At 38.6% G+C, this 24,647-nt stretch overlaps 2 protein-coding genes across 3 annotated transcripts in view; one reads left to right on the top strand and one right to left on the bottom strand.

The window, feature by feature from the left end:
- Window positions 1–15,672, top strand: part of LOC126475382 (cyclic GMP-AMP synthase-like receptor) — a 259,124-nt gene extending 243,452 nt beyond the window's left edge. For both annotated transcript variants that reach the window (XM_050103207.1, XM_050103208.1), the window contains one exon: window positions 15,163–15,672. In XM_050103207.1, the coding sequence (XP_049959164.1) occupies window positions 15,163–15,214 (52 nt within the window). In that variant the 3' untranslated portion in view covers window positions 15,215–15,672. The remainder of the gene's footprint in view (window positions 1–15,162) is intronic.
- A 179-nt stretch (window positions 15,673–15,851) lies between these two features.
- Window positions 15,852–24,647, bottom strand: part of LOC126475381 (ecto-NOX disulfide-thiol exchanger 2) — a 220,303-nt gene continuing 211,507 nt past the window's right edge. The window contains exon 12 of the mRNA XM_050103206.1: window positions 15,852–16,319. Coding sequence (XP_049959163.1) covers window positions 16,102–16,319 — 218 coding nt within the window. The 3' untranslated portion in view covers window positions 15,852–16,101. The remainder of the gene's footprint in view (window positions 16,320–24,647) is intronic.

The raw sequence follows: 24,647 nt of genomic DNA on the forward strand, positions 1-24,647 counted from the left end.
ATTTGACCTGTTGCCTCAGTTAGAAGCTGGTGAGCCTCAGGCAGTTGCAGGTGTAGACAGGGCACAACAAACTTTCAGCAGCAAATTGAAAATTAAGAATGTAGGGAAGTCAGTAAAGAGAAAGAAAGTGTTGTTGTTAGGTAGTTCCCATAGAAGAGGTGTTGGTCAACTTTTGCAGAATGAACTAGGATCAGAATACCAGGTCACCAATTTTTTTTAAGCCTAGTGCTGGTCTGGAGCAGGTGACAGAGGATTTAGGATCACTTTGCAAAGATTTCACTAAGGAAGACACTGTGGTTATAGTGAGTGGGGCAGGTAACAGTATTGACAAGAGATCCTGGGTACAGTATAGAGTGTGACCTGGCAAAGATTGCATCAGCATCGAAGCATACTAGTGTTGAGTTTGTATCTGTTCTTGGGCACCATGACCGACCTCATTTGAACTCTTCTGTCAAGAGAGTCAATTTGGAGCTGGAACAGCTGCTTATGTCGGGTGCAGGGTCACACATTGGTGTGGTTTCTTTTGATTCTCTCAGTAGGTGGGATTATACTAGGCATGGCCTTCACCTCAACAGGAAGGGGAAGGGTAAATTGGCTGGGGAAATAGCAGCAAAGTTAAAGGGGGGAGGCACTGTCATGAGTGGTAAAACACCAGTGGTTATAGGGTTCAGAAAATACCCTTTTTTAGGATAGGGAGGACAGAAAGAAAGCAAATTTTAAGAGAGGTTACATCTGAGACAAACCTTCAGTTTGAGAAACAAATCAAAAAACACAATTCCAGCTTATTACATCAGCATAAACAGCTATTGGTTAAGAATTTTCAACAGACAGCAGCTATTTTAACTCTACCCAATTTTAACTCAGTCGATGTGAAATGTCAGCTATCTTTATTGCATCAAAATATTCGAGGACTGAGAAATAAAATTAATGAATTAACTATCTGCATGGATGAATTAGAGTCTTCAAACCCAGTTGACATTATCTGCTCTCTGAACATCATGTGACCACTGGTATAGAACTTTTAAAGTCTTACGGGGTTTAGGTTAGCATCTCACTTTTGTAGATCAGAAATAGAGAAAGGAGGAGTTGCCACATTCATCAGGAACTGTCATAAATTTAAGAACATGGACAGTCATAAATTTTGGCTAGAATAGCATCTGGAAGCATGTGCAACAGAATTAGAATTTCACAAAAAATCCTTTATAATATTAAGTATATATCGAGCACCTGCAGGTAACTTTAATCTGTTTGTAAACCACCTTGAAGCTGTACTGGCCCATTTAACAACCAAAAACAAAGAAATAGTGGTTGCTAGTAATTTCAATGTAGATTTCCTTAAAGACTCTCCCAATAATAACTTATTTGAGTTAGTAACACTTATCATTCAACTTAATTCCCACTGTTAAGTTCCCTACTAGGGTAGCAACTTGCTCACAAACAGCCATTGGTAATATCTTTATAGAAAAGTCCAGTGAACAAAATTATATTACAAAACCAATAGTCAATGGCCTCTCAGACCATGACATGCAGTTGCTTCCGTTAAATGTTAATACTGAACAGGATATAAAATCTGTTAAATCTGAGCTCAAGAGGGTAATCAATAAGCCAAAAATTGATTATTTTAGGACACTCCTCAGAGACATACACTGGACTGATGTTTACAGTGCTCGTGGCATGAATGAAAAATATAACACTTTTGCTAATAAAGTGCTTACCTTATTCGAACACTGTTTTCCCCCAAAACTTACCAAGGTTAGAGCAAAGTCTACAAAGAAGCCATGGATCATTCAAGGAATAGGGGTATCTTGTAAAACAAAAAGAAAACTGTATCTGTCAATCCGAAACAGTTCCGATGTTGATGCTATAGCACATTACAAGAAATACTGCAAAATATTAAAGACTGTAATACGGATCTCAAAGCAAATATATTACTAGGAAAAAATAGTCATATCAGATAACAAAATAAAGACAATATGGGATATAGTGAAGGAGGAGACCGGTAGAACCAGACATGAAGAGGAACAAATAGCATTAAGAATAAATGATACATTAGTGACAGATGTGTATAGTGTTGCAGAACTTTTTAACAAACATTTTATAACTGTTACTGAAAAGATGGGGTTGTCAGGTTCAGTAGATGCTGCTATGGAATACCTCAGACCAGACATTTCAAGTAACTTCCATAATATGAATTTGACCCTCACTACCCCAACAGAAATAATGTCCATCATAAAATCAGAAACATCTAGTGGGTATGATGAAATATCAACAAAGTTAATTAAAGAATGTGACTCTGAGCTAAGTAACATATTAAGCTATCTGTGCAACCAGTCATTTATCAGTGGAATATTTCCTGAATGGTTGAAATATGCTGAAGTTAAGCCACTGTTTAAGAAGGGAGATAAAGAAACAGCATCAAATTTCTGTCCAATTTCACTGTTGCCAGCATTCTAAAAACTTTTAGAAAAAGTAATGTACAGTCGTCTTTATAACCATCTTATCTCAAATAACATACTGTCAAAGTCACAGTTTGGATTTCTAAAGGGTTCTGATATTGAGAAGGCTATCTACACTTACAGTGAAAATGTGCTTAATTCATTAGACAAAAAATTGCAGGCAACTGGTATATTTTGTGATCTGCCAAAGGCATTTGACTGTGTAAATCACAATATCCTTTTAAGTAAATTAGAATATTATAGTGTAACAGGAAATGCTGCAAAATGGTTCAAATCTTATATCTCTGGCAGGAAACAAAGGGTGTTATTAGGAAAGAGACATGTATCAAGCTATCAGGCATCATCCAACTGGGAACTAATTACATGTGGGGTCCCACAAGTTTCCATTTTGGGGCCCTTACTTTTTCTTGTGTATATCAATGACCTTTCATCAGTAACATTACCAGATGCCAAGTTCGTTTTGTTTGCCGATGATACAAACATTGCCATAAATAGCAAATCAAGTGTAGTCTTAGAAAGATCAGCTAATAAAATATTTGTGGACATTAATCACTGGTTCCTAGCCAATTCTTTGTCACTAAACTTTGAAAAAACACATTACATGCAGTTCAGAACTTGTAAGGGGTGTCCCACGAGTATATGTTTAACATATGATGGCAAGAAGATAGAAGAAGTGGACAGTGTTAAATTCTTGGGGTTACAGCTTGATAATAAATTCAACTGGGAGGAGCACACCACATAACTACTGAAGCGTCTTAACAAATCTATGTTTGCAATGCGAATTTTGTCAGACATAGGGGATATAAAATGAAAAAGCTGGCATACTATGCTTACTTTCATCCCATAATGTCATATGGGATTATTTTTTGGGGTAATTCATCAAGCCAAGCTAAAGTTTTCCGGGCACAAAAACATGCAGTAAGAGTTACACGTGGTGTGAACTCAAGAACATCCTGCAGAAACCTGTTCAGGGAACTAGGGATACTAACTACTGCTTCCCAATATATTTATTCCTTAATGAAATTTGTCATTAAAAATATATCACTTTTTCAAACCAACAGCTCAGCTAGAAATAAGAATAATCTTCACAAGGATTTAAAGTCACTTAGTCTCGTACAAAAAGGTGTGCATTATTTAGGAACACACATTTTCAATAACTTGCCAGCAGCCATAAAAAGCTTAACAAGCAATGATATTCAGTTTAAGAGAAGCCTAAAGGATTTATTGGTGGCCAACTCCTTACAAATAAATAAATAAACTTTTATTTTAAATTCAGTGCATTAGTATTTGTAAAATGACTCTTTCATATAGTGTTCATTAAAAAATGACAGTCATTCCACCTGGGACCTGTGGAATGGTACATTATCTTATTTGTTTTAGTTGTAAATATTTGTCATGTATTGTTGTTTTTCTGACATGTTCCACATCCTGGAGGACCACCTCACTACGGATCAATTGGAATGAAAGTAAATCTAATCTAATCTAAATTCACTTTAATGCAGGTATGGAACCCAAGCTTCATCACTGAAAACAGCTTTATTAAGAAAACCACCTTCAGTCTGCATTCCTACACAATACTCGGCTCATTTCTTTGTCACTTTCCATTAAAGCTTGCAAACCTCCAGTTTGCAGGGTTTGATTTCCGTAATACCTTCCATGCTGTAACACTAGGCATGTTAAATTTTAAACTGCCATGTCTCATTGATTTACCCATACTATGTATGTAAGACTACTGAACTTGTTCAACTGCTGCGTCAGAGACTGCTGGCTGACACTGGCCCGGCATCCTGTGTGATTCACAGCCAGTTTGGATGAAACGATTGTACCAATTAATAACAGTTTATCTTTGAGGTGGTGTCTCACAATATTTAGTCGTGAATTGTCCCTGAACTGTAACAGCAGATTATGATTTGTGAAACAATAAACAACACTGTGTATGGGATGCACCATTATATGACTGTTGGACAACTCATTCACACATGCCACCTAGTGGGAACGTCGGGAACTATCGCTGTTAGGTGAGAATAAAACTTGAAGACATACTGCATTCAGTGCTGTATCAAACATATCCATAAGTTGTTTACCCTTTTCACAATTAAAAGTTACTTTTGTATAACTGAGTTTTAAACATTCTGTATCAAGAGTGTGGTGGTGTAGGAAGACAATGGGACAAGCACAGCAAACAAGGTTGCACAGGAATCTCATAGCCATTATCTAGCAATGACTACATGTACACACTCTTAATGTACATGATATATGTGTGAATCCAGCAATATCGCCCCACGTCATGACTGGTCACTTGTATTGAGATGTCTATAAATAGCAAGTTCCCAAATCCAACATCATCTTGTGCTATAAACAAGCCTTTAAGGGAGGCAGAGCCTTTCACTCCACAAAGCAGAGAAGGGAACATGCAATCCAATTAAGGAGCTGCCACATGTTACCATTCAAAACATGTTTAACTCTATATGGAAGTTATATTTAGTAGTCTAGAGCACTATGGACTTGAAATACTACACTCGTACAATAATTCTTGATGAAATAAACCACGAGATTAGACTGAACTAAATGCGATAGTGTGTTTTCAGGAATTTCGCTTTTCTAATACCGCTTGTAATGTTACCAAAATTACTTATGAATTGATCCCACTCAAGACACAGAGGACTTAATGACTTTTAGCTGCTAGTGGGGACTGATTCACATCAGTGGGGAAAGTTGTAAATTAGTGCCAGTCGGGAATCCTAACATCGGTCTCCTGCTCTATAGGTAGAGGCTCTGACCACTAAATCATCGAGACACAGTGGTCATCGCAGCTGCATGGACTACCACAGTTTGCCTCCCGTCAGACCCAAATTCTCAACTTATTCACACACTACTGACGTAGTACCCCTGCCCATTATCCTCATACTCAGACATGTCCGAAAGGACAGACACCACATATATAATCACCCTTCCATTGACAATAGCTTAAGTTACATTGATAAGTGAAAACGTTATGACCACTGACTACTGCTCACCGTGACACTGGATAGTGCATGGTGGCATTGCAGGCATGTGGCATAGTAACAAGAGTATGTAAATGGAGCAGACACAGATGGAGAATCATCCTGGCAAATCATGGGCTGAAAATGGGGAAATCCATGGCGACTTTGACAAAGGATAGATCCTGTGAACAAGTACTTAGAAAATGGCGAAGCTGCTACAGTATTTACAGGCTAGTGCCATGAGCATGTATGGAAAGACGTAGGACAGTGGAACTACCACTAGGCGCTAAATCATCGTATGTTGAAGATTCTTCACACAATGTGTAATTCATAGGCTTGTCTGCTCTGTAAAGTTGGATAGATGGTGATCTGTGGCATCTCTTCAGAAGAGCACAGTGTTGGCGTACACACAAGTGTTCTGGAACACACTGTTCATCGTACATTGTTGAACAAGGAGTTCCGCAACAGATCACCACGACATGTCAATTATGATTGCCATTATGTCTTTCTGCTGCCTTTCATAATCAATTAAATCTCACCTAATGTATGAAAGGACTCCAAACTAACAGCTGTAGATACAATGTGACAGTTTGATAAAATAATACCACAGATAATGAACACAACATAGTGCTAAACTACTGTAGTGTTATCTACCATGAGAAGTAGATAAACAATATTACTGAAAAGAAATTAGAAGAGGTGCAGTGTGTCCAAATGACAGAGCAGTCACTTGAACACTGAAAATTTTTGTAGCAGCAAAAGGAAGTGTTAGTGCTGTCAGCTATTGACAATAATGGGCAGAAAACTAAAATGTGTATGAAGCTGAACAACTGGAAGAGCCTCTGTCAAACACTTCAGAAACATGGTGGTAGACTGTCAGAAGTATATAAATTTGGGCAGATTGTGTCAGTTTTGCTTTTATGAAACTAGCGGCTGATAAAGCAGTTTTTTCATGTGATGGTGATTTAGCACAGAGAACTTCTATGTCGTGTTAAAAGTAATCCTCATTCCACAAATGCACAGAACTATTACAACACTAGTTAGAATATAAATAACCCATTTTCTTCAGAATGCATCCATGAAAGATTATGGTTTAGTTTATCTCCACAAACCTACAAATACTGGTATATTTTCACAGCTTTGGGAACTTCAAATGCAGTGCTCATTCTACAGTTAGAATTCGAGGAACAAAGTTGTTAGTTTTTAGAACTTTATCAGTGCATATGAGATAAAAATGTAACGGTCTTTGATTGTCCATATGTCATTGAACTAGTGACCACAACCATGCTTGACAGTTCTGTTCTTTTACACTATATTACAGGCGCAGTTTTTCTCAAGCCAAATAATAAAATTTAGTTTTTCACAGTGAGTGGTAATGCTAAAATAAAATCATCAACAAAAGTTTGTATTTGATGTAATTCAAAATCAAGCAGAAATCTGGAAAGGGAGAGGAAATAAAAGTTTTTCATGTTTGCCAAAGACATCATAATTCTATCTGGGGTGGCAAGGACTTGGAAGATCAATTGAATAGAATGGATTGTCTGGAAAAGAGGTAATAAGATGGATATCAACAAAAATGAATCTGATTAAAATTACTTGATAGCTGATATGTCACTTGCCACTCAAGTGTTGCCACATCCACTGCCGGCAAGTACTCGGTTGTAGGTGACACACGAACACAGTGGGTCACTTCACAGATCTGTTAGTGTAACTTGGAGCAGTGTTGGAATTAGTTGCCACAAGATATGATGCAAATGAGACACAGCTGATTTTAAGTGAACCCGGAATGAACTGCAGCAGACAGTGTTTCGTAGCTCTGAATTTAAACTTATGTCCTAACCAACCACAACTTCATGGTGTGTAATATATCCAAGAAAAATTCGATTAGCAATTTGTGGTAGAACTAAAATCATGATTGCTTTCTTCATGCCATTTAAGGCTAACCTCTATAAGTAAACTGAAGACAGAAAAATATCACTTTCAGCAGTAAAAGCAAACTGTAATTTCTCGCTGTCACTGGTTGACTGAAAGTATCCTCACACTGGCTACACAGGCTGCTGCATTACCAACCATATAGCAGTCCTGGTTGGCACTTGGTTGCAGTTTATAGGCAATACAAGCAGATTCCAAATGAAAAAAGAATGATAGGAAGAAAAAAAGGAGCAAATAAAAAAAATAATATGATGAAAATGACATGACAAGGTATTAGAAATAAAGAAAACTAATTTAAACAAATTAATTGAATAAAATCAATAATCAAAAGTTTTTTCATTGGATTTACAAAAATAAAAAAATAAAAAATCACTAGATGTGACAGGATTTGAACCTACAACCTCCCACACGTCAGATTTATATGCTATCCATTGTGCTATGCCATTACACTGTGAGTCATGCTTGGGTAGCTCAGTTGGTAGAGCAGTTGCCTGTGAAAGGCAAAGTTCCCGAGTTCGAGTTTCGGTCCGGCACACAGTTTTAATCTGTCAGGAAGTTTCATATCAGCGCACACTCTGCTGCAGAGTGAAAATCTCATTCTGGAAACATCCCCTAGGCTGTGGCTAAGCCATGTCTCCACAATATCCTTTCTTCCAGGAGTGCTAGTTCTGCAAGGTTCGCAGAAGAGCTTCTGTGAAGTTTGGGAGGTAGGAGGTACTGGTAGAATTGAAGCTGTGAGGACGGGTCGTGAGTCGTCCTTGGGTAGTTCAGTTGGCAGAGCACTTTCCCGAGAAAGGCAAAGGTCCCAAGTTCGAGTCTCGGTCTGGCACACAGTTTTAATCTGTCAGGAAGTTTCATATCAGTGCACACTGTGCTGCAGAGTGAAAATCTCATTCTGGTAACTAATAGAGAAGCTGGCTAAAAGTATGTTTTGGACTAATATAATTTGTAGCATTGAATTGCATTAGAGAATAAGTTGAAAATAGCTCTTTCACCAAGGAAATATTTCAGAGGACCTTAAGATTGAAAAAGTACTGAATTGGAATCTAGGGTTCTTTACTTTGTCTAGAGATAAAAAAAGATGGGATACCTTTTTCATAACAAGCAGTTTAGTTAAAGATCTTGAAAATTATCAAGATCTTAAATGTACCACTGACAGAATTCTGTGGCAGCCAGCAACTGTTGGTTCTCCAGGTTTATGTGTAGAAGTGGCTTCTTCAAGTGCTTCCTAGCACAGAGATTGCCAGAAGATTTTACCTAGAGTAGTGGAAATCAGTATAAAGGCATGAAAAATTGCAGGAAAATTAACAATGCCAGTTGAAATAATTGCACATAGAATATATGCGAGATCCAGTATACTGACAAATGCAACGCGAATGGTATCACATTTGATGTCAGTAGTACAGTATATAACAAGACATAACGATTCAGTTGGTAGAGGGTGGAACTCAGTTTAAAGGCAGTCGGCTCTGTGTGGTGCTAGTGTGTGCATACGTGTCATTCCTACAGATAGGAAAGAGACATCATTAGTGATAGTGTGCATTACGTACATAAACCACGATTGTGGCACTGCGACATGGAAAACAGTTATTATATGATGTAAAAGCAAAAATCAATTTGTAGAAGAAAATGTAACACTTTAATCATCAAATAGCAAGAATTTGAATGGTTCAAGTACAGTGATCTATAATTTCATTAGACAGGATGCACAATGTGGACAGAACAGGAACTATGGGCAAAGTAGAAAATTATCTGAGGCATCAAAATGGTTACTTTTGCACAAGGCAAGGCCCACAAACCATTACTCTTCTCAACTTGTTGCTGATTTACAGATGGTAGTAACTGGCATTCATGTATGACAAACTTCGTCAAATGACAAACATCTCACATTCAAGAAACGACTGCAGAAACCTGCTTCAACACCCAAATATAAAGAGGTTAGATTGTAATTTGCTGAAAGACATATGTCATGGACTTGAGAATGGAATAAAGTGATGTTCAGTGATGAGAAAAAGTTTAATTTAGATGGTCTGGATGGATTTCAATAAGATTGGCATAATCTGAGAATAGAGTAGCATGTAAGAATGAGCAGCAAGTTTGGTGGTGGAAGTGTTATGGTATGGGCAGCCTTCTGCAGTAAAAGTAAATCACACGGCTTGGGTGAACACTAGAATGAACTCTTAATATGTACACTGAGATGCTAGAGACAGAATGGATTAGAATTTATGAGGCCCTAGGGGATGAAAGTAATGTTTCAATAAGATAATGCATATATGCATGTTTCTGTTACAACAAAAAAGTGGTTTGAAGATAGATATTGATTGGTGTCTTGCCCTGGTCTGCATGTAGCCTTGATTTGAAACCCATGGAAAACCTTTGGGGAATACTTGCAGAGTGTGTTTATCACAATGGAAGGCAATTTGTGACCTCATATAAGCTGAAAAGAGTGATATGAGACAAGTGGGTGACAATTTCATTGCAAGAGCTACAAATCCTAACAAAATTAATGCTGAAGAGAAAGTTTGAGCTAATTAGGAAGAACGAAGTTTGGACAAAGTACTAACATTGCAGTAACACAGCTGAACAGTGAGTGCCATTATACCAATTTCCACACAGGAAATGTGAACACCTTATTTTGTTGCTATGTGGACACTATATCATGGTAGTTTTAGATGTGAAGTGTTTTGAACTAGGGTTGTGTAAGACATCGGCAGAGGTGGGTCCTAAACTACCACTGCCAACTGCAGCAAACAATTGCACAGTAGCCACTACCAAATTCATTGTGTACTCCAATTTGCTTTGCATTGTTGATTGCTTGTTTTTTGTTATTTTGAAATAAGTGAAGAGACTATTCCTGGTGCATAAAGGGATTTGAATGCAACTCTCATCAAAGGAAAGGAATCAGTGATCCCTATAACGGTTTTGTCAGTTCTGCTTTCGTGAAAGCACAGAACGCAGACGTAAGATGGCAGTCTTTCGAGAGTGAAGCAGGTCATTTCCCTGCACTGCTCCTCTCCTCTCAGACAGTCGGGGTTCTCATTTGTTTCCTCGATATACTGTCTACATAGTACTTGTTTTGTGAAAGAAACTATGTAATTCTGTTGTGACTTTTTTTTGTCTCATATGTTTTTACTACTAAAATAATATATACATGTATGCTTCAGACATTGTATATCACTTTTGTGTAAAACCTACCATTATATTGATTTCCACTACTATGGGAACTTGTAAAGTGTCAGGCACATGTAATCAAAGTGCAACAGCATCAGTGTTACCTTTTACACCATATTAGTATTGCCGACAAGATGTACACCTCTAGGGACATGCCAAGCAAAGTAATACTGGAATACGAAAAGCTGTCATCACTCCTAAGGTTGGTTTGAATAGCAAAGTTTTCTGCCATTGCCTTTCGCATCAGTTACAGGGTGACATACAGTTGAACAAACCATAATGTAACTCATCATTTTTCACATTAACAGACATTGCAGAGGGTGAAAGATAAAAATCGTAGAAGGCGAGTAAACAGGTATCCAATTTCTTTGCCAATGAAAATATCCCTAGGAGCTTAGTGATTCATTCCCAAGAAAAAACTTGGACGAAAACAGAATTAATGATGGACTGTATAGCTACTATTTGGAATTGCAGATCTGGTGTGCCACTCAATAAGAGATGTGTGGTAGTGTCATATGCTTTTAAAAATCTTATCATATCTCAAGTAAAAAAAAAGTTGCTGGGAGGCAGACCTAGTTGATACATCTGGAAGGAATGACATCAAAAATACAAGTGCTTGATGTTGTAAACAAGTTAATTAAAGATTGTCTTCAAAAACACTATTTTGAATGGCTTTTAGAAATGAATCAAGCTCTCACTTCATCTGGGAAGATTAAATTGACATCTGTCAGCCTTATATATATACGAGGGCCGTTCAGAAAGTAACCTCCGGTTGATTTAAAAAAATACACCAAGTTAAATAAAAATATTTTAATATATACATCTTACAACTACATCTTTGCACTATTTTTCTTCATAGTCTCCATAGCGATTGAGGCACTTATCGTATCTCTTCACAAGCTTTGAAATTCCTTCTGCATAAAAATCACCCGCTTGTGCCTGGAGCCAGCCTGTGACCGCATCTTTGAGCTCTTCGTCGTCATCAAACCGCTGTGACCCGAGCCATTTCTTCAAATGCATGAAGAGGTGATAATCACTTGGCGCCAGGTCTGGGCTGTAAGGTGGATGGTTGATAACGTCCCACTTGAAGGACTCAAGAAGGGCCGTTGTTCTGCGAGCAGAGTGAGGACGGGCGTTATCGTGCAAAAAAACGATACCGGAAGTCAGCATACCACGGCGTTTGTTCTGTATAGCCCGTCGTAACTTTTTTATTGTTTCACAGTACACGTCTTGATTAATGGTCGTACCACGTTCCATGAATTCAACCAACAACACCCCTTTGGCATCCCAAAACACCGTTGCCATCAGTTTTCTGGCAGAAAAATCTTGCGAGGCTTTTCTTGGTTTGGTAGGCGAATTTGAATGTGCCCATATCTTTGATTGTTCTTTTGTCTCTGGGTTCACGTACTTAATCCAGGTTTCGTCACCGGTCACGATTCTGTTTAACAATGGTTCTCCTTCGTCCTCATAACGTGACAGAAAGTCTAATGCAGAGGCCATTCTTTGAGTTTTGTGGTGGTCGGTAAGAATTTTGGGCACCCATCGTGCACAGAACTTACGGTAACCCAATCTTGCTGTCACTATCTCGTACAAGAGAGTCTTAGAAATCTGTGGTAAACCAGTAGACAACTCTGACATTGAGAAACGTCGATTTTCACGAACTTTTGCATCAACTGTCTGAACGAGTTCGTCAGTCACCAATGATGGTCTACCACTCCTCTCTTCATCATGAACGTTTTCTCGTCCACTTTTAAATAAACGTACCCATTCACGGACAACTCCTTCACTCATAACTCTTGGTCCGTACACGGCACAAAGCTCACGATGAATAGCTGCTGCAGAATATCCTTTGGCTGTAAAAAACCTTATGACAGCACGCACTTCACATTTGGCGGGGTTTTGCAGCACACATTTCAAACTGCCACTAAAACTAAACTAGTGCAGGTACGACGTTCACTCGACCACGGCTTGATGCCGACTGACCTGTTGAGTGCGTGAACGCACAGATGGCGTCGCTACTCCCCCCACAACCCGCACTGTGACCAATCGGAGGTTACTTTCTGAACCGCCCTCGTAGAATTCCCTCTTGATGGTGCACAGCATCACCAGGTTCTGCCAGCCAAAGGTTCAAGATGTGCTACATGTCCAATGCCTTGGATGGTTGTGAGGAGAACTTACTTTTGGAGGAGAGTGATGAAAAAACAGACAGTTATGAAACAAATACTGGACATGAAATTAATAGTGACCTCACTGAAGACGGTAATTTGAACACATGTCTTTCCATGAAATTTATCTTTTATTACAACATTAAACAATGTGATTAAGAGTGACACTATTCTGAACTTTATATACATCCCTCTCCAGCTCAAAATTAAATGTGCAGATTATATTTGTGCCATTGTTGTATGTATATGTTTCGATGAATATTTAGCATAAAGTTTTGGGTAAAAACTTGGACCTCATATCTTACCAGATGTGGCAGATGCCTTCATCTATTCAACAAAAGCTATGCTGTGTATAGGCCCTTGTTCACACAGATACAGAAATGTATCTCTGAATGCATCCACCTTGAGAGGACTGGAAACCAGTAAAATTGCTGATAAGAAACAGATCAAACAGTTCTTAAATACATTTACTTAGTTCAGATCTAATGACAGTCAAGCAAATACGAAAACAGTTGGTTCAGCAGGGCAATGCCATGTTGGATCCCAGTGGTCCCGTGCAACTAGTGCCAGAGAGAGGAAACACATTGTTTGCTTGTCATGCAGGATTGTATAGGCATGTCACTTTTCATATGCCAGGAAATGGGACTTCTTAGAAGCAAGAAAAGTATCTACACTGACAGTCTCATGATCTTTGGAGCACTGCAGACTGTCAGCACTACAACTGTCATTGGGGCTTCTCTTGGCATGACAACAGGTAAAAATGCTGCATCTTTCAACAAGATAACACAAGACTGCATACCTGTGCTGTTCTGACTTACCTCAGTACAGAGGGTGTTTGACTGTTGCTCTGGCCAGAATGTTCATGCAGTCTCTCAAGCATTCAAAACATCTGATCTATGCGTTCTTTCATACTCCACATACGAAGATAACATTTCGATTATTCACAGAAGGCCTAATAATGGCACGTAAGTTGTAAACAAAACAAAAATATAGTTGTTCATAAAAATTTGTGTACTGATTTGTAAAGCTAAGCCTTTAGTATCCCGAGTATTTTATATATCCTTAATGGAACATTGACCATTGTTGGGCACCGCACTAAAAAATAATTAGTAATTTTCTTTTAGCTCATTTTCAGGACATGCGACCTGTTAGGACACTAAACTTTCTTTGAGGTTCCACATGCTATGCGGCCCCTACGAATAATTTAATATATTTCATTTCAGATTTTCTCAAGTCTCCTGTATAAATTTTTATTTAGTATAATACTGGCTGTTGACTTGCAAGATGAACACTTATATGCTATTTAAAATATTTTTGTTATTAGAAGCAGCTGATTTCTTCGACTGTTAATAGATGGTGCAATTTGTTTCACATCCACGTTGTGGATATGAAATCTTAGTCTGATGCCACCTCCAGTGCCTGTCTCATCTTACAGTCATAAGTGGTGTACAGTGTGCTACATTATGTACCTATAATTTTTACTGGCAAGTCCCATTGTTGTGTTAGTTTGAATACCTGTAATTTTTATATGGTTTTGAAATATGATTTTAAGAAGTTATTTTATATGGCGAGAGCATTTTGCTTACAAATCTGTTCATCTATCACTACATCTGAGTGCAGTCACCTCATAAATATGTTCAGTATAATAACCATCTATTCTTGGTTTTCCTCTATGTTAATGGTTTTGTAATCTTCTTAGGTAATTGTTTTGGATTTTCTGATGAAGACACCCATAGTTAGTGTTGAAACCAGGTCAAGTTAAATATTGTTGTATGACACAAATTATAATTAAGGTGAGGCTGGCCAATGATTCCTTCAGTGCAGATACACACCCCGCTTGAACTCTTATGGGAATTGGTGACATGCTACTAATAATGAGGGTAATGAGTCTGCAGTTGCGATGACCACTGTATCCGGATGACTTAGTACTCGGAGCATCAGCCTAATGAGAAGGAAACCCAAGATCAAATCCTGGTCCGGCACAGATTTTCAACTTCTCCATTTAAGTAAATAAATTCCCACAAGCAACTAAATGTCATTAATTCCTTAATGTCATTAATTCCTTTGTGTCTTGATCAAAGTGGTGTCCCTTCTTTTGGACATGTCTGAAATGACAGACACCACATATATACTACATTCCTTTGCGTCATGATTCACAGTGGCTGCAAGATCAAAATTGTGTTCCTTCTTTTGGACATGCTGAAAGGACAGACACCACATATATACTACAATATGCTGTTATCCTTCTGGTCACATACGCTATTTGGCAAGGCGATTGAAGGGGGAGAAAAGAAACTGGTACTGGTAGGCAGAGCATTGACTATAATCTTGGTTTTTATGTGAATATTATAGCTATCCCCTCCACCTCCCATTTCTCTCTCTCTCTCTCTCCCTCCCCCCCCCCCCTTGCCATGCTGTATTTTTGACTAATTAATATTGTTTGTTTCTCAACAGTTCTGCCAGTGGAGTGTCACACGCACTTGCCTCACTTACCCTGCGGAACTGATTAAGTGTGATGTAATGTGTATTCTACACACAATGACTCATTTCTGGAATTACCATCAAAAATTCTGTAAGCGTGTGTGAACAACTGCAGATGTGTTATGTCAGTAATTTTATACTGCACTGAAGAAGTTCATGAAAAATTGTTATGCATACTGAAAATCTTCACATAATACTATATCTATGACGCAACCTAGGTGCCTTACCAAATAAAGGAAAAGACAGCTAATGGCTGATGTGGTATTTCAATGATTTGAACTTTGTATCTTCAAATAAGAAGGAAAAGAAACTGCTCAGATAGAAATTAATTGCATGGAAAGGAAATCAGACAAAGTCCTTAATTTTCACACTTAACTTGAAACTACAGAAAACACCTACAGTTGCTCATTGTGCCATTGTAATGCACAGTGAGAGGCCGTATTTTTAGGAGTGAACAATAAAAAACTTACTTTTTTACTAAAACATTTTGTATATGTTATTTTTAACGCACAGTTTCACATCATTCCAGCAGTGTAATCTGTTTTTGTCAGCTATTTTTTACTGGATAAATTATTTGTTTCAAATCAAGTCTTTTGGAGAAAACATCAAAAATTTAAGATGTTATGCCTGGAAATATTTTTGATTCATAATGTCCCAGAATATACAGTATGAAGCAAAATATATAAATTTATTTACTGACTTTATCTCATTGAAACCTTTAACAATGATGAATACACTGTAAACTATGAAACTGAAGATTATAACTACTGAACACATCTGATATTTTATAAAAGAAAAAAGTATTGAATGGAAAGCACAGAAAAGGTGGTGACTAACAGATAATAATCGCACAATTAAACAGTTTACTGTGAATTCATAAATTAAATTATCTAAAAATATATCATATTTCAGTCACAGAGAAGGTTTAGATTCAAATCCAGCAAATAGCCATCGTCTTTCCATATTTGCACCAATGCCAGATAATTCTTGACGAAAAACAGTTGGGAATCGGCTCATAAGTGTCTCAACTTCCCCTGGTCGGAGAGTGGGTTCCAGTTTTTGCAAGTAGGACCACACATAGTCAACTCCAGCTCCAAATGGATGCACATGCAGAAATGTTGATATAAGACCTGCAAACAGTATAAAATTTTCAGTGATATTGTGTACATCTTACAAATAAATTCTGAAGTTAGGGAAACTGTTGCCAAATATAAATCAAGACGAAAACTAGAATCTAATGCATGAAACTTTGGGATGAAGGGAAGTCCACATGTCAGTGAGATGTTCATGACAAAAGCGGACACATACACAGAATACATAGTATCATAGCTTGCAAAAACAATTCCTTCGCAAGAACTGAAATAGATTATGATTTGCTCTGAAAATAGTTTTGAGACTTTAAAGGTTTTGCTACGATATTGCAACTTTGGAAAAACACAAGTTACAGAAGCAGCCATACTATCTATCATAGTAATTAATTCCATTGTTCAGTAACATGAATCGACATATGATTTCGTCTGTCTCAAGGTACGCATGGCGCTGTGTCCTAGCCTGGCATGGTGGTGACACACTCTTAACTATTTCTGCAGTAATCATGAGTTAAATTTATTTCAAAGTAGGTTTCAAATTTTACCTTTATTTATTTATCAAGTTTTATGGGGAGCATGGAAACTAAATCCAATTGGTCATAGAACAAGTCACTACATAATTTAGAGTACTAATAGAAAATTCATAAACAAAAGAACTAACGAATTAATAAACATGAAACAAAATTGTGAAAGAAATACAAATAAATGGCACAAGAGAAACTGCCACCCATGAACCAAGGACCCTGCCACTGGTGGGGAGGCTTGCATGCCTCAGCAACACAGATAGCAGTACCACTGGTACAACCACAATGGAGGGGTATCTGTTGAGAAGCCAGACAGACTTTTCAGTAGCTGCAGGGGAAACAGTCTGGATGACAGACTATCTGCTCATGTAACATTAACCAAAACGGCCTTGCTGTGCTGGTACTGCACACGGCTGAAAGCGAGAGGAAACTGCAGCCATAGTTTTTCCCAAGGTCATGCAGCTCTACCGCTGGTTAAATGATGATGGCATCCACTTAGATAAAACATTCTGGAGTTAAAATAGTCCCCCATTTGGATCTCTGGGCAGGGACTACTCAGGAGGACGTCATCATCAGGAGAAACAAAACTGGCATTCTACGGATAGGAGTGCGGATTGTCAGATCCCTTAATCGAACAGGTGGGTTAGAAAATTTAAAAAGGGAAATGGCTAGGTTAAAGTTAGATATGGTGGGAATTAGTGAAGTTTGGTGGGAGGAGGAACAGGACTTCTGGCCAGGTGAATAACGGGTTATAAATACAAAATCAAAAGGGATAATGCAGGAGTAGGTTTAATAAGATCAAGATAGACATGAAGCCCACACCCACCACAGTAGTACAAGTTTACATGCCAAATAGCACCGCAGATGAGGAGGAGATTGCCGCAGATGAGGAGGAGATTGAGGACATGTATGATGAGATAAAAGAAATTCTTGAGGTAGTTAAGGGAGCTGAAAACTTAATAGTCATGGGGGACTGGAATTCAATAGGAGGAAAGGAGAGAGAAAGAAAAGTAGTAGGTGAATATGGACTGGGGGAAAAGAATGAAAGAGGAAGCCACCTGGTAGAATTTTGCACAAAGTGTAGTTTAATCATAGTTAACACTTGGTTTAAGAACCATGAGGAAAGGTTGCATACATGGAAAAGACCTGGAGACACCGGAAGGTTTCAGATTGATTATATAATGGTTAGACAGAGATTTAGGAGCCAGATTTTAAATAATAAGACATTTCCAGAGGCAGATGCGGATTCTGACCACAATTTACTGGTTGTGAACATCTAGATCTAGATCTACATCTACATGATTACTCTGCAATTCACATTTAAGTGCTTGGCAGAGGGTTCATCGAACCACAATCATACTATCTCACTACCATTCCACTCCCGAACAGCGCGCGGAAAAACGAACACCTAAACCTTTCTGTTCGAGCTCTGATTTCTCTTATTTTATTTTGATGATCATTCCTACCTATGTAGGTTGGGCTCAACAAAATATTTTCACATTCGGAAGAGAAAGTTGGTGACTGAAATTTTGTAAATAGATCTCGCCGCGACGAAAAACGTCTTTGCTTTAATGACTTCCATCCCAACTCGCGTATCATATCTGCCATACTCTCTCCCCTACTATGTGATAATACAAAATGAGCTGCCCTTTTTTGCACCCTTTCGATGTCCTCCGTCAATCCCACCACCTGGTAAGGATCCCACACCACGCAGCAATATTCTAACAGAGGCCGAACGAGTGTAGTGTAAGCTGTCTCTTTAGTGGACTTGTTGCATCTTCTAAGTGTCCTGCCAATGAAACGCAACCTTTGGCTCGCCTTCCCCACAATATTATCTATGTGGTCTTTCCAACTGAAGTTGTTCGTAATTTTAACACCAAGGTACTTAGTTGAATTAACAGCCTTGAGCATTTTACTATTCATCGAGTAATCGAATTCCAACGGATTTCTTTTGGAACTCATGTGGATCACCTCACACTTTTCGTTATTTAGTGTCAACTGCCACCTGCCACACCATACAGCAATCTTTTCTAAATCGCTTTGAAACTGATACTGGTCTTCGGATGACCTTACTAGACGGTAAATTACAGCATCATCTGCGAACAACCTAAGACAACTGCTCAGACTGTCACCCAATTCATTTATATAGATCAGGAACAGCAGATGTCCCAGAACGCTTCCCTGGGGAACACCTGATATCACTTCAGTTTCACTTGATGATTTGCCGTCTATTACTACGAACTGTGACCTTCCTGACAGGAAATCACAAATCCAGTCGCACAACTGAGACAATACCCCATAGGCCCGCAGCTTGATTAGAAGTCGCTTGTGAGGAACGGTGTCAAAAGCTTTCCGGAAACCTAGAAATACGGAATCAACTTGTGATCCCCTGTCAATAGCGACAATTACTTTGTGCAAATAAAGAGCTAGCTGCGTTGCACAAGAACAACGTTTTCTGAAACCATGCTGATTGCGTATCAATAGATCGTTCCCTTCGAGGTGATTCATAATGTTTGAATACAGTATATGCTCCAAAACCCTACTGCAAACCGACGTCAATGATATAGGTCTGTAGTTAGATGGATTACTCCTACTACCCTTCTTAAACACTGGTGCGACCTGCGCAATTTTCCAATCTGTAGGTACAGATGTATCGGTGAGCGAGCGGTTGTATGTGATTGCTAAGTAGGGAGCTATTGTATCAGCGTAATCTGAAAGGAACCCAATCGGTATACAATCTGGACCTGAAGACTTGCCCGTATCAAGCGATTTGAGTTGCCTCGCAACCCCTAAGGTATCTACTTCTAAGAAACTCATGCTAGCAGCTGTTCGTGTTTCAAATATGGAATATTCCATTCGTCTTCCCTGGTGAAGGAATTTCGGAAAACTGCGTTCAATAACTCCGCTTTAGTGGCTCAGTCGTCGGTAACAGTACCATCGGCACTGCACAGCGAAGGTATTGACTGCGTCTTGCCACTTGTGTACTTTACATACAACCAGAATTTCTTCAGATTTTCTACCAAATTTCAAGACAATGTTTTGTTGTGGAACCTATTAAAGGCATCTCGCATTGAAGTCCGTGCCAAATTTCGCGCGACTGTAAAGTTTAGCCAATCTTCGGGATTACGCGTTCTTCTGAACTTCGCATGCTTTTTCCGTTGCCTCTGCAACAGCGTTCAGACCTGTTTTGTGTACCATGGGGGATCAGTTCCATCTCTTACCAATATATGAGGTATGAATCTCTCAATTGCTGTTGCTACTATATCTTTGAATTTCAGCCACATCTCGTCTACATTTGCACCGTCAGTTCGGAAGGAATGGAGATTGTCTCTTAGGAAGGCTTCTACTGACACTTTATTAAAACTGAAGAAGGTGCAAAAAGGAAGGAATGTAAGGAGATAGGACCTGGATAAACTGAAAGAACCAGAAGTTGTAGTGGGTTTTAGAGGGAGCATTAGGGAATGATTGACAACAACAGGGGAAAGATATACAATAGAAGAAGAATGGGTAGCTCTGGGAGATAAAATGTGAAGGCAGCAGAGGGTCAAGTAGGTAAAAAGACGAGAGCTAGTAGAAATCCTTGTGTAACACAGAGAGATACTGAAGTTAGTCGATGAAAGGTCAAAATATAAAAATGCAATAAATGAAGCAGGTGAAAGGGAATACAAAAGGTCTAAAAAATGAGATCGACAGAAAGTGCAAAATGGCTAAGCAGGAATGGGCAGAGGACAAATTTAAGAGTGTAGAAGCATATATCACTACAGAAAAATTAAAGAGACCTTTGGCGAAAAGGGAACCACCTGTATGAATATGAAGAACTCAGATGGAAAACCAGTCCTAAGCAAAGAAGGGAAATCAGAACAATGGAAGGAGTATACAGAGGGTCTATACAAGAGAGATGTACTTGAGGGCAATATTATGGAAATGCAAGAGGATGTAGAGGAAGATGAGAAGGGAGATATGACACTCAATGAAGAATTTGACAAAGCACTGAAAGATTTAAGTCAATACAAGGCCCCAGGAGTAGACAACATTCCTTTAGAGCTACTGGTAGCTCTGGGGAGCAAGATGTACGAGACAGGTGAAATACTCTAAGACTTCAAAAGAATATAATAATCCCAATTCCAAAGAAAGTAGGTGCCAACAGGTGTGAAAATTACTGGAATATCAGTTTAATAAGTTGCGGCTGCAAAATACTTACACGAATCCTTTACAGAAGAATGGAAAAACTGGTAGAAGCCAGCCTCGGAGAAGATCAGTTTGGATTCCAGAGAAATGTAGGAACACGCGAGGCAATATTCACCATATGAATTCTCACAGAAGATAGGTTAAGGAAAGGCAAACCTACATTTATAGCATTTGTAGACTTAGAGAAAGCTTTTGACAAGTTTGACTAGAATACTGTCTTTCAAATTCTACAGGTGGGAGGGGTAAAATACAGGGAATGAAAGGCTATTTACAATTTGTACAGATACCATATGGCTGTTATAAAAGTTGATGAGCATGAAAGGGAAGCAGTGGTTGAGAAGGGAGGGAGACAGGGTTGTAGCCTATCCCCCAGTATGGAAGTGAAACATGGATAATACACAGTTTAGACAAGAAGAGAATAGACGCTTCTGAAATGTGGTGCTACAGAAGAATGCTGAAGATTAGATGAGTAGATCATGTAACAAATGAGAAAGTACCGAATGGAATTGGGGAGAAGAGAAATTTGTGGTACAACCTGACTAAAAGAAGGGATCGATTAGTGGGACACTTTCTCAGGCATCAAGAGATCACCAATTTAGTACTGGAGGGAAGTGTGTGTGTGTGTGTGTGTGTGTGTGTGTGTGTGTGTGTGTGTGTGTGGGGGGGGGGGATTATAGAGGGAGATCAAGAGGTGAATACAGCAAGCAGATTCAGAGGGATGTAGGCTGCAGTAGTTACTTGGAGACAAAGAGGCTTGATGAAGAGGCTTGCACAGGACAGAGTATAATTGAGAGCTGCATCAAACCATTCTTTGGACTGAAGACCACAACAACAGCAACATACGGAGAAAATTTCTTAATTGTTGTGAGGAACTCGTGTCCAAAATAGGAGTGTGTAACTAGGGAACCTTTCAACCTAGATATCAAGACATGAGGTTTATCACTTTTTCTCACTCAGTTGTGCTGGAAGCACACTGAAAATGAGATGCTTGTTATCTGAATGCAGTTCATTTTTATCATCTAGTGTTCTCTAAATGAATGAGTCACTGACAATAACAAATCCCATGATAGAGTATATATCAAAGTATGAAGTATGAAGCACTAATCTACATTAAGTTCGTGAAATGACACCTGCAGACCTGTCTGATCACCATTTCCTGTGCTAAGAATAATAACAGTGTAAAAAAGTGTCAAAGGAAGTCAAGATTATTCTGAAAGTGTTCATGGTTCCTTACCCCAACTGCTTTTTAGCATTTGCACCTCAACATATATGCTCTGCAAACCACTCTGTAGCTTAGAGTAAAGTTTATTATAACAAAATTAACATTTCCTCTTGTTCCATTCACAGTGATGGAGCTCGGGAATAATGACTCCTCATACTGCTCATGTGCACCACTGCCATGTCATTCACAAATTTTGGTGTCATGATCCCCTTACATATAGGGAACTGAAAGGTATTCAAAGATTAATTCCTAAAAATTGTGGAAATTGCAGCGCTACGCGACTGGGACGCAACACACGCCTGCACCAGGTCGCGCTGCATTATGGTTGCGGCACAGTTTCTCACGGCGCGCAAGCACCGCGGGAGGAGTGAGGCGGGGAACGGGATGTAGTCCTGCCATATGCTCACTTCAGCATGGCGCATATGGGCAGTGGAAGTATTGCCCAGCCGAAAAATCAGCCTTACAGTATACTGAGTTTTATTGTCACCGGGTAGTGTTTCATTTTTCGACATTTAAGCACTCCATATCTTTTCATTAGTTCATAATAGTTTTCAGTTACACATATCTGTATACTTTTTTGTTTTGTTTATTCTTTTGTCTAGAAAAATGCACTGTTCACTAACTGGTGAGCCATTAGCCATGGGAAGTGGCTACAAAATGTTTTCAGATCGTGACAAGGGACAGATGATTCATAGTGGGGGTAGTGAATAAGGAAGTAAGGAATATTATAAAATCATATTATCTAGAAGCAAGGCAGGAAAGTAAAACAAGGTTATCTACTTGCTGCCTATTATGTTGACATATCTCTACAATCTGTTACAAAAAGTCGAAAAGGCGTAATTTCAAAAGGCGTAATTTCCACAGGTATGACCCCTTTGTGCTCGTGGTAAAAAGCATCTGAAATATGAAGTACATAGATTTCACTAGCATTATACTTCGTACATGTGGACATGAAATTTCCACAATAAGTTAGAAACAATCGAGAAGCCCTCACAAATAACGATGTTTTAATCAGCTTGTAGTGATGAGAAAAAGCATTTCAGAGGTTGCATACACGCTATCAGCATTACTAAACTAATTACATAACAGGCTACACAAATGAAGCAGTGGTCAGTATTATTCCAAAAGTGTGAGTATCCTGAAAAAGTGTGGTGGTTTGATATATTTATTTTGTTGAAATGTATTGCTGACAAAGGCAGATCTACTTTCACGACAATGTTTTTCTAATGATGTGAACTCTTATTCTCACAAAGCACACTTGGCTAGCTTCCGCATTCTTGTCACGTGCATTATTCTCAGCTGGCATTGTGCCACAAATAAATTGTTTACTTTTATCAATAATAACTATTTTAATATCGCAAATCATGCATTGTCAGTTTGGCAAGGCAGGCGAGTAACCAGCATCAGGCACTAGTGTGTCATTCCACTTGAAGGGTATGCTCGTCATTACTTTGATACTGCTCAGATGAAGAATAGGAAAAATCCTTTGGTAAGTTTCTATTCCAGTTGCTCATTGTTAAAAATATGACGGGTTTGAGATTCAACCAAAATTCCAACAGAATTGGTGATATATTTTTGTGAGAATTGTTAACCTTTTCTTATTCGAAGAAGCATCACCATTTATGAGTGATGACCACATTTCGCTTGTTGACAGATTTGAGAGTACTTCTTTTGCCAAAACACAATATAATTTGCACAAACTCATTTTTGCAGCAGGTATTGTGACAGAATTCTGAAACAGAGTGTCTCATTAAACAGTAATTGGTGACCAGAGAGCTCAATAACTTACGAAAAACCTCGTTGTGTTGGTTTGTGGTAACGTTAAGAGAAGAAATTTCATGTCTTACTCGCTGTTGATAACTCTTAAAGAATTACAGTCACTGGAATGAAAAAAATAAAACAGAAAGTACAACTTCTGGTATATCATCATAGATAAAAGTTCAATCTGTTGACGACATGGCAAAGTACTCTCCTCCTTGTGTGCCATCATTCGTCAAAATTTCGTTTCGATGTCTCGAGTGGTTTAGGAGATACAAGGAATGTAAGAATATTTCATTCCCGTGGGGGTAAGATCAGGAGTGAATGCGCTACATAGTATTCATTTTCTCGAGATCGGAATAGATAGAGACTTCTTCCCAAGTCTAAATAAAAATTCAATATGTTGGCTAAATTTCATACACAGCAACATATAGTGTAATACACACCAAATGCATCATAGTGACCACTGTTTTTCATTGCAAACTTTTTGAGTTTTGTGTAGTGTCTTACTAAAATGTGTATATCACAATAAGCATGACCATTAGCGAGATGATGGGTACTTCGCCCCGAAGCTTACATATAACACGACAAATAAGGCAAAAATCAAATATTTTCAGTGAATACTTTCTGTAAAATTGTTTGAGAAAGGTAACATGGTGTGCGCACTTTGGTTCTGTC

The sequence above is a fragment of the Schistocerca serialis genome, chromosome 4, assembly GCF_023864345.2.
Source record: "Schistocerca serialis cubense isolate TAMUIC-IGC-003099 chromosome 4, iqSchSeri2.2, whole genome shotgun sequence".
Classification (NCBI taxonomy): domain Eukaryota; kingdom Metazoa; phylum Arthropoda; class Insecta; order Orthoptera; family Acrididae; genus Schistocerca; species Schistocerca serialis.